At 47.4% G+C, this 11,029-nt stretch overlaps 1 protein-coding gene across 1 annotated transcript; it reads left to right on the plus strand.

Annotated features, from left to right (window-relative positions):
* The first annotated feature begins 9,862 nt into the window (after positions 1–9,862).
* FGFBP3 (fibroblast growth factor binding protein 3) lies at positions 9,863–10,363 on the plus strand. The gene has a single exon (XM_075718013.1). The coding sequence runs from the start codon at positions 9,863–9,865 to the stop codon at positions 10,361–10,363; it is 501 nt and encodes a 166-aa protein (XP_075574128.1).
* Positions 10,364–11,029: the final 666 nt, after the last annotated feature.

Raw genomic sequence — 11,029 nt, forward strand, 5'->3', positions numbered from 1 at the left:
TCCTAATAAGCCAGGATGTGGAAAAAATATTTTCCATTTCTAATGGAGCCTTTTAGGCCCGGAGAGACCAGGATGCAGAAAGGGGAAAACAACTATAATCTGCTAACAGAAGACAAGACACATAGCTGACCATGTTGGATGTAGAGAGGTTGCACAGAAAGGCAAAGTGCATGCACCAGGTGCTTTGTCCAGTGATGGAACTAACACTCTGTACACCTCTTGTCTCTTGTCTCCAGCAAGCACCTCTCTTCTGGATGCACTCAGTCCACAATGGGAAGACTTCTTTCAGAAACATCACGTCTTTAGAAAGATTAAAATGTAGATCCCAAAGAATGATCCTTTCCAGGCTTAACAAGTCCCAGGTCCTGCTTGGAGGCTCGGTGGTCACCCAGCGATGTCGTCCACCACGTAGCACAAGGGGCAGCAGTGGAGTGTCAGGGCAGGACTTCATTTATGTGATTTTCTCCTTTGGACCTCAACAAAATACAGCCAGAGCCAGCCCACATCTCCAGTGGGATAGGCTTGTCTGGCCATCTGTCAGGATGCCTGGGTTTTTGACATTCCTGATCTAAGGATGGGAACACATTCTACCTACATTTCAGTTTTGCTGTATGTACCACAAAAATAATACCCATTTCCTTCCTTGCAGAGCAAAGGGGATGAATTAACTAGTTTCTCCACAAATTTCAAGCAATAGCACAGGTATAAAAAAGGTTTCTAGGTTTATGATTCATTTTTCTTTCTAAATTGAGGGGAAAATCCTCTTAGAGTGATTTTTATCACGCTTCAGAAATAAGAGAAGGAACTTCAGTCTATCAGTTATCCAATTCTGTCCTACTTCGCTAATCCCTTGGTACATATTGAGAGTAGCAAAGCAACAGGGAAAGTAGGTATATTCTTTGGGAAGGGCAGTAGTGTATATGTGAAGGGAAAATTATGTTTTGAGTATAAATTCTGTTATCACTTCCAAACTTTCCACAGCTGCCTACGTGAAGTTCTCCATGTAGGCCAGAAATCTTTCATAGACATGTTAGGACTACGAGTACAGGCAGAGCCTGGCAACAGAACTCACAGAAGCTACGGCGCACCTGGGCTTTTAGGGATCCAGACCAAAGAGCTAGCAATAGCAAACTAAAACAAGAAAACAGATGGGTGAAAACATACAAATGTAGTGTTTACTATTACTTGCTTTTATGGGCAGATTATTCCATGTCTTCTGCCACAAAAATAGAATACCATATTTTCTAACATGCAAAAGAAAACACCAGAACTGCTTGAAAAGCTGTGCCTGCAGCAAATGCCTGGTAACAGGATGCACATTTGTATCAAACCAGAAAACACCCTTCTGGAAACTCGGTGGCCTGTGTAGTGTCAAGGCAAACACACATGAGCAAGAATATGCTGCTCGGCTGCTTTTATTAATATTAGGTTCTTAGCTCTCCTTTTAATCAGGTGTCTTTCCTTGATGTTTCTTTGTTATGGTGTGTTTCTTTGATACTTATGCATAGTACAGTTATACTTAAAAAACACAATATCAAACTGGTTTTAATTTTGTAATACAAGAGCCACGAATCATATTTTGTCAGAGTATACTTGGGCTTGTATAGCCTGTGTATTTCTGCCCCATAAAAATCACTTTAATTTATAGGGCCAGCTTCATTATTTGCTAGTGTCTAATACACCAGCGTTCTCCCCACTACCTCAGATCTTTAGATAAAACCACAATATAAAAATAAACATAACGCATAAAAAAAGTTCTTTTATTTTTTTAGAAAAACATCCACCTTTTAGGTACATGACATCTTTCATAATTACCTCTTTTGACATTTACTCTTCCTTGTAATAGCCTACATATCAGCTCACACCATGGAAAACCAATCTCTAGCTTTCAGTTTGTGAGCAGTTGGTAAGAGAATTAAGCTCTGAATAAACTCAATGTCTGGACAAGTGAAGTGTCTGAACTTGCTTCAGTTTCAGGTGAAGTACTTTACTGTGATGATATACAGAAAGCATTATCCATGTTATGGTTTTCTTCAGAAAAAGTAGACTATTTCTATTATTTTTTATGAAATAAAATTAAACATATCAGGTCAGTTTATTGTATATTTTATAAATTTGCCATTTAGGTTTTCTGAATTTTAACTGGAACTTAGTAGATCAGACCTTTTGTTCTAGAAATTTTTTTTTTCCCAAAACTTGTATTCCAATATATAGCTTTGAAGTTTGTGGGTTTTTGTGGTTTGTTTGGGTTTTTTTGTTTGGTTGGTTGGTTGGGTTTTTTTTTTTTTTTTTACCTCAAACCACAACACATTTAATCTATTTTAAAGAACTCAGTCTTCTGTTTACAACTTGGTTATCAAATAATTATAATTTTTTGAAAAGCTCTGCAACTACATTTTGTTAATGAAACCCTCACAACTTACATTTTCAGAATGTGAGATTTCCTTGCATTTCACAAAACGGAGAGAAATAAGAAGCAATCCCACCCGTCTGAGTTTTCTCAGTGATGTGTACAACATGCTTCCTCCCACACGTGGTGAATGGGGCGTTCGTGCTGCAGTACCAGGTTTTCCATTATCAGCTGTCTGCTATCCTCACTCTCTGCCTGCTGCTTCTTGAATAAAAATGCTCTCTCACACCATCTGGTACAAGCATCCTCTGGTAACATTTTAATAGCTGATCTGCATCATTTTAGCTACACCACCCCACCCCCTTCTACTCTTTAGCTACTCTTCTCACTAAATGATGAAATAAGCCTTTCATAGCATGTTGGTCATCTCCACCACATTGTGAAAGATGGCAAAGAAATAGTCTCAAGATGCATTTGTTGAGTTAATTTTAACACTTCACTTTTCTAGAAGTGTTCAGATTAAATGGGCTCCCCCCACCCCTTCTGTTTGTGTCTAAAATAAGTGGCCAAGATCAATTTAAAAGGCAACTCATTTTCATTCTACAATACTTGCATGATTTTTTAAATTACATATAGGTCTGTATGCATGTTGCTACAACAATGAGGAATATATTTTCTGCTTCTTTAAATCGACTGTAGGATGACCAGCCATAAGTTCTATGAAAGGAAACAGTCTTTTTTGGTAGCCCAATGAAGTCCTCTGTTTAGTAGTAGCTGAAACCAATTCTGTCTGTGGTTTCCCGCACATTAGAGGCCAGAGGCTGATTTATTTTGAACAAGCTTAAAGAATGGAAAAGGCAAAGCTGAAGTTCAGCCTTTCACAAGACTTAAATTTTGATCAGCTGATAGAAAAGCCTGGAGTGATATGGCTTTTTTTGCAGCTCCCATACCAAGCTCAACAAGGGCCATTGTCAATGCCGAGGTCAGTCCATTAATTATACAGTGAAGAATGAAGGTAGGAAGTAGTGGTCATGTGGCTTCTCTGGGAAAGGAGACAACAATGACTCTTTGACAAACATTTGAGAAACAGAAGTGAAAAAACTTAAGTTTGCTTATGAAGGTAAAGAATAAGCATGGTAACATTTACATGACTGAAAAAGAAGCATCCTTACAGTGGGAGGCAGATTATAGAAGAAAACACTGAATAGGTGGCATTTGAAATACGAAAAATTACATGCCTAGAAAAATTAGCATGTAGTTATGTATCTCTAACCAGAAATACAACAATCCGAGTTGAGAATATACAAGTCAAAGCAAGAACGGAATATACACATGGTGCGAGGGACAAAGCAGTTCCTATGTAGCAAAGGAGCCACTACCAAAACCACAAATCACTAAGATTTCCCGAACTCCAGTGTGAAAAACACAGCATTTGAGAACACAAGGCGAAATACTCAGACCAGCTTGTGAAAAAACCTGCAGGGAATGCAAGACGGAAAAGATGGTGGAAGCATATGTGGAACATTTTTTGTTAAAGCAAATGAATTGAGGAGAAACCGTGTTCTGGGATGACTCTGAAGTGCCCTGCAATGGCCTGGCTTCCAAGAGAGCATTCATCAGCGGCATGATCTGTTGGCTGAAGGATGGGCATACGGGTGATTTCAAACGATTCTGCAGCATCAGAAATGAACTTATACATCTGCTAATCTCTGATCAATACTATGCAGTTTCTTTAACTTTTCTATCATTTTGCAAAAAGCCATCTTTTGAATGAAAAGTTGGGTTGAACTTCACTGGAACTTCATTGGCAGGGAAGGAAAGAACCAACACACAAACATGCCAAAAACCCAGACAAAGGCATCAGTCTGACCCTAGAGAAGTATGTAAATAGGGTCTAGAAGAGACTTAAAAAGAAAGGAAAATTTGAGCAAACTCTGGTTTCACTTTGTTCCTTCTGTACTATTGGAAACAGGACACAGACCCCAGAATTTCAGCTATCTGTGTGTCAAAGGTGCTAATAATATATTAACCTGTAAATAATCTTACAAAACATTTCAGTAGTCACGCTTATTTGCCAGCTTGCGATGGAAGGAGAAAAGATGATGAAAAATGCCTCACAACTTTGCCTTGCAGTGCTCTAGCTCAGTGAGGGACCTTAAAACTGTCCACATTCAGAAGATCCTCCACCATAAGTGGACATGAAGCATTAGACACCTCTACCAGTAAAACCAGTATATACATGATACCCTTTGGGGATTGAACTTCTGAGGTGCCCAGCAGAGATGAATGGGACTGTTGGGCACTTGCCCAGTGTAAGGTAATATTTTATTCTGCTTCATGACCAAATTGAGAAATCTGTCTCTGCATGGCTCTTCAGCCACCAGCTTGTCTTTTATACCATGCAGAGCTTGGCTTGCTGTCGTGGTTTAGCCCCAGCCAGCAACTAAGCACCACGCAGCCGCTCGCTCACTCCCCCTACCCCGATGGGATGGGGGAGAGAATCGGAGGAGTAAGAGTGAGAAACACTCCTGGGTTGAGATAAGAACAGTTTAATAATTGAAATAAAGTAAAATAGTAATGCTAATAGTAACAGTATAATAATGATAATAATAATAATGATACACGAAGCAAGTGATGCACAATGCAATTGCTCACCACCCGCTGACCGATACCCAGCCAGTTCCCGAGCAGCGATCGCTGCTCCCTGGCCACCCCCCCCCCCCCAGTTTCTATACTGAGCATGAGGTCATATGGTATGGAATAGCCCTTTGGTCAGTTTGGATCAACTATTCTGGCTGTGCCCCCTCCCAGTTTCTTGTGCGCCTGGCAGAGCATGGGAAGCTGAAAAAGTCCTTGACTAGCATAAGCAGTACTCAGCAACAACTAAAAACATCAGCGTGTTATCAACATTCTTCTCCTACTAAACCCAAAACACAGCACTATGCCTGCTGCTAGGAAGAAAATTAACTCTATCCCAGCCGAAACCAGGACACTTGCCCTGAACAAAACCAGGTAACTGAGAAGGTCAGTTGATCTCCCTGTAGATGATGCTTATTACCACATTAAATATGATTTTATTCTCTTGAGCCAGTAACAAGAAATGGAAAAACTGATAGCTCAAACAAGTAGGTTAAGCACAGCTATGCTTATGTTGTGTATTTAAAACAAATTAGGTTTATGAATCATCAATGTTCTTTACCCACTTCTCTGAAAAGGAGCTTATAGTGACAGGGATGGAGACTGTGGCTATTTTCCACTTGTAAAGCAAAACTATTCTTGCAATCATTAACAATTGTTGCTGCAATCCTGGGGGCTAGAATAAGAGAAATTTTCTTCACAGTGACTGGAGCTTTCATAAATACCAAATAGTTAACTGAATTTTCAAAGCTCAAAACCCTGAAGTCAAAGCCCTAACCCAGTTTCCTGCACAGTATCTTCAATGTGGGGGAAGTGGCCTATAAATAGAATATAGGTTTTTGGTTCCAAGTTAAATTTTAACAGGATAATTTATTCATTGGCCAACAAAAAGTGTAATTAAAGCTATAGACTGAACTTCTGAAACGGAAAGATGCATAAGAATGAGACAGCTTTAAGCAGTGATTGAATTTTTACTATTGCCATATTTGCCTCCTCAGCTCTTTTCTTCTTTAGGTTAACAAGCCCATTGCTTAAATTGTGTTGTCATAAATCAGGTTCTCTAGGTGTGTGATATTCTCATTGCTCTTCTGCAGACTCCGACCAGCTGATTTTTATCTTTTTTGAAGAGTAATGCTTAAAGCTGGATACAATGCCCCAGTCAAAGCCTGGCTTTAGCCCATGCCTTACTTCTTGTGTCTTATAGGTTATATCCTTATTTATGTGTCTGCCTTTTTCACAGTTGCATGACAAATGTGGTCTCACATACAGCTTGTGATTCACTGTAGCTTTACATGCATTTCTGCAGACATGTTACTTAGCATCCATTATCCTGGATTTGTGCAGGTATTTCAGACCTGTATCTTACACTTCTCTCCATTGAGCTGAATCCCATGGTTTAGACTGTTCACGTTAACTTTGAATTTGGGTTACAATCTGGATTGGAGTCCAAACTGCAATCTAACATAGTACGTCCCTAATTCCTTCCAGTTTAGTCTCCTTCCAGGAGTCACACAGTAAGCACACTCTATTTCATTTACTTAGAGTGACAGGTCCATTAAGTCCTCAGAGATTTGTTTCAGGCTCTTTGCGGATACAAGGCAAGTATCTCTGCCACAGTGCACACTGATAACGTTTTCAAAGCTAACTCCATAACCAGCTGACTTCTAGAACTGTAAAGGTTATATTCTGAGGCAAGGGGGATGGTAGGGAAAGACAAGTCAAAACCCAGCTACAGCAGCAACAGAGACTAACCAGATTGTTTTAACTGCAAATACAGAACAAAAAAGATACAGTAATTGTAGTAATGTAAGAATGATCTTCCACCCCCCATGTCCCCATCAAAACCAAGAGCTAAAGTTGCAGCACGTACAGGAAAATTAATATAGAAGCAATGAATATTAAAGACTAACATCTGCTTTACTGCAGAAGATGAGTCAATCATGGAGGAAAATGTGTGTGTAAATATAGGCACGAGGAGAACATGGCGAAGAAGATTAAGTAGGCCAAAATTACTATATGGGAAGTCTAGGCAAGCTTTCATTCCGTTTCACTTTCTTTCCTTAGTTCTGAACAGTAAGAACTTGTACGATATTTAAGTAAACTATCCAAAAAGTGTAACAGCAAAATGTTCATTAAAACACACAGTAATATTTCCCTCCAAACCTGATACACTTTGGGATAACCTGCTATAAAAGTGATCTCAAACATATTAGACAACTCCATTTCACATTGCATAAATGATAGCAACAATGTGGAAAATGGACAAGGATCTCAGTGTAATAATATATAGCAATTACAGGTGGTCAGAACTTAATCTGAAAGCAACTCCAAGGTTTGGTGGACCAATAAGCTAAGGCACATGATGTGCCTTATGCTCACTGGAGCCACATGGGTTTTGAAAGTCACAATGCGGTTCTTTATGATGCCTCATGGTACCCACAGCCCTAAGTTAGATGCCAAGATTCCTCCTACAGTCCACAGGAAGTCCTCAGCACCCATGAAAGGGATTTACACAATCCGGCATGCCGAGCAAGGAGCTATGCACAGCTAACAGTCAGCTAAGCCTCGTCCTTCAGAGATACTTACGTATGTAACTCCAGGACAGAAGGAGATGCCAGCTTCCAATGGAGATTCTTGGTTGTAAAACCTCTCCCCGCTGTTTGTTGCCTAAGCCATTTTACTCCCTTCTCATGACCCTTTCTCCCCTGCTGTTTCCCCCCACCCCAAACAACCAACTAGGGAGAGCACTAAGTATGCAATGCAGCTAGGAAATGGGAGATCTAGCTGAAAATGCTCCTCCCTCCCCCAAACTGGAGAAAGGACTCTGCACCCCACCTCTTCTCCAGCAGTCATTCTCTCAGTCTCTGCAGAAGTCTTTCCTTTTTAGGACTTATTGCACGGAAAGATAAATGAGTCAATATCAGCCTCTCCTCCATTGAGCCGCACTGAACATTATTTGTCCAAAATAGAACAGCTCCATGAGGAAAGATGAGAGCCATACTAGTACCACCCCAAATATCCAATGTAACCAAGGCACTCTTTCGGGACTCTTTGCCAGACTTTACCCTACTATAAGCATGGGGGATCTTTAAAGAAGTCACTGTAAAGGAGGGATGACACAAGAAGAAAGCCTAGAGCAGATGTCACTGTCTCAGTCAGTATTACAGCAACATTTGCCTCGTTGCACAAAGGCAGCTACGTTTTAGCTTTGCTCTACCAACAGCTTCGTTGCTGTGCTACAGCCCGGGCAATGGCTGACCCTGGGTGTCCCCATGAGGTGACCCTCGCTGCCCCGCGAGCTGCCGAGGGGCGAGAGCCGGGGCTGGTCTCAGCCCCCGTTGCACCCACAGCCCTGCCCGCTTTAGGGTAGCTGCAGTTCAGCAATTGCATTACACTGACAGTACAGTGGTCTGGATAGTATCTCCACAGCAGTGTAAATACAGGGTGTAAATGTACATGGGGGATATGAGTGTATCTGTATGTAGAGCTCAGTAATAATCTTTCCAAAAGCTTCTGACAGCTCAGGGGACAGCCTGGACCTTCTCTGCAAGTGGCTTGGGCGAGGAGGGTCTCTGCCATGCGGTGCTGGGCTCGGCGTGCTGAGCAGGGACGCGCTCTTCTGCTGATCCGCTACTGCGGAGACAGCGGTGAGCTGCTGGGAACTCGAGGGGTGGTTGCCTTCAGACTTCGTAAGAGGGTCAGAGTGATAAGTAGCTTGGAACAGATGCGCAAAGTACATCACCCATGAAACGTAAGCACATGTGGATTTTGAGAGTCTATGTCCAACCAGAGATTCCTGTGTCTGATCTCCCACCCCCAAATGCGCAGTAACACAAATACCACATCTACATTCGCTTGAACCCTCGGGCATTATTTTTTAATCACACACACGCAGAAGCCTGCCTCGACATTGACAAAAAAATATATGCCCCAGGACAACCCACACTGATATTTTACTTCCAAAAGGAGATTCCCTTTATGTGATCTAACTCCGCCAGTGGAGGAAAGTCACTCACTCGCTCGATTCTCGTCCGCCGGACTCCCCGCCGAAGGCGGGCTCTGCTGCCGCTGTGCCCCGCTCGGCCCCCAGTCCCCGCTCCCTCGCCCGCCCAGCCCCGGGATGGTTTTGCGGCACCGCCGGGCCCTTTCCTCCAACCAAAAGGGGGGGGGGGGGGTGTCGGGGAACTCCCCGCAAGCCGGTGCCGGGGGGCGCAGCTGCCCGCGTGCCCCCGCGCTGTCCCCCCGCGGGCGGCGGCCGGGGAGGGGCGTCGGCGGGGGCAGCCCCCGGCCCTTGATAACCCCGCGCCCGGCCCCGCCGCCGGCAGCCGGAGAGCGCGGGCAGCCCCGCACGCCTCTGCCCGGCACCTGCACCGCCCCGCAGCGCGCCGCGAGTGAGTGCCCCGGGGACAGAGCGGGAGCACCGGGGGGCGGCGGAGACGGGGGGACGGCGGGGCTTTAGGGGAGCGGGCCGCCCGCAGCCGGGTCTGGCTGCCCTGGTGCTGCAGCCGGCGGGTGCGGGGTCGCGGCTTCGCGGCTGGGGCGGCGGCGGGACCCCGCCGGCACCGGCGGTCCGTCAGCGGAGCCGGGGGGGCGGGGGGGAGGGGGTGGCTGGGTGGAACAAGCTAAACGCCCCGGGGGTTACGGCCCCGGCGGGACAAGCCCGCTCTGCGCCCCTCTGCCGAAGCAAACCCCAGCCGCCTCAGCCGGGCGCCACGCCGGGGTTGGGGGGGGGGGGGGGGGGGGGGGGGCAGCGGGGGCAGCCGCCGCCAGCGTCCGTGTCTCCGCAGGGCGCGGAGGATGCGGCGGGCCGGCGGGCCCCGTGCCGGGACGCTCCGTCGCTGAGGCACCGGAGGAGGCTCCCGCGGCGCCGAGGAGATGGGGCTGCCCCTGGCCCTGCTGGCCCTGGCCGCCCTGGGGGCCGCCGCCGGCGGCGGGGCGGGCCGGGGGGCGGAGGGGGCGGCGCAGGCGGGCCGGTTCTCCACGCCGGAGCAGCACCGCTGCAGCTGGGAGCTGCGCTCGGCGGCGGGGGCCAGCGAGCTGCGGCTGAGCTGCCGGCCGCCGGCGGGCGGCGGGGCGGCGCGGAGCTGCGCCTACCGCGGGGAGCCGGGCCGCTGCCCGGCCTACGGCGGCCGCAGCCGCCAGTACTGGCGGCAGATCCTGGGCCGGCTGCGGCGGCGGCGGCGGCACCCCTGCGCCCGGGGCGCCCCGCTCAGCGCCCGCCTCTGCGGCCCGGGCCGGGCGCCGCCCGAGGCGCAGCTCCGCCTGCTGCCCGCCCCCGGCCCCGCCCCGGAGCCCAGCGAGGCCCCGGCGGAGCCCTACTGCGCCGAGCGGTGGCACTCGCTGTGCCGCTTCTTCGTCGGCTTCTGGGAGGGCTGAGCCGCCCCCGCCGCGCCGGGAGGCAGCGCGGCCCCCGGGCCCGCTGTGCCCGCCGCCCTCCCGCCTGGCCTGCCCGAGCCCGCCCGCCGCCGGCCTCCCTCGACCGCGTCCGCTTTCCTCTGTCCCTCTCCAATAAAGTGGCAACTGTTTCACGACAAGAAGCTCACGTCACTCTCTTCTCGTCAAAGCCCTGCAGCGCCGTGACGCTGCCGGGCGACGCGCGGGCGTCTGCCGGGCACCCGAGATGGCAGCGCCCGGGGACGGCTCCTCCGGAGCGCAGGGAGGGTTTGCACGGGACAGAAACGCCGGGACAGCTACGCCCTCCCTCAAACCGATTTCTGTAAGCCTAAAGTTACACTGAAATCGCCCACCTAGAAAAACAGCCATTTGTACCAAAATAAGGCACAACTGAGGCTTCACTAAACAGTAAGCCCCAGGAAAAAAAAAAACCAAAAACAACCAAACACGTTCTTGCGTACAAAGCTGTCACAAGCTAAACAAGCCCGTGCGGTCCTGCTTCCACAGAGCAGATGATCACTGACTGACTGAACAGGAACACGAACAGTCGGGTGAGAAACCAGCCGTGAAAAGCCTGGGAAGCTCAGCAGCAGCAGCAGCTAGGTACAGAGGCTGTATTTGGGCGATTAATGGCGTTTCACCTAGCTA

Source organism: Pelecanus crispus, chromosome 10 (genome assembly GCF_030463565.1).
Source record: "Pelecanus crispus isolate bPelCri1 chromosome 10, bPelCri1.pri, whole genome shotgun sequence".
NCBI lineage: Eukaryota > Metazoa > Chordata > Aves > Pelecaniformes > Pelecanidae > Pelecanus > Pelecanus crispus.

What these genes read in the sequence shown, in the direction of transcription:
- FGFBP3 (XM_075718013.1), top strand. Translation starts at nt 9,863, where the DNA reads ATGGGGCTGCCCCTGGCCCTGCTGGCCCTGGCCGCCCTGGGGGCCGCC.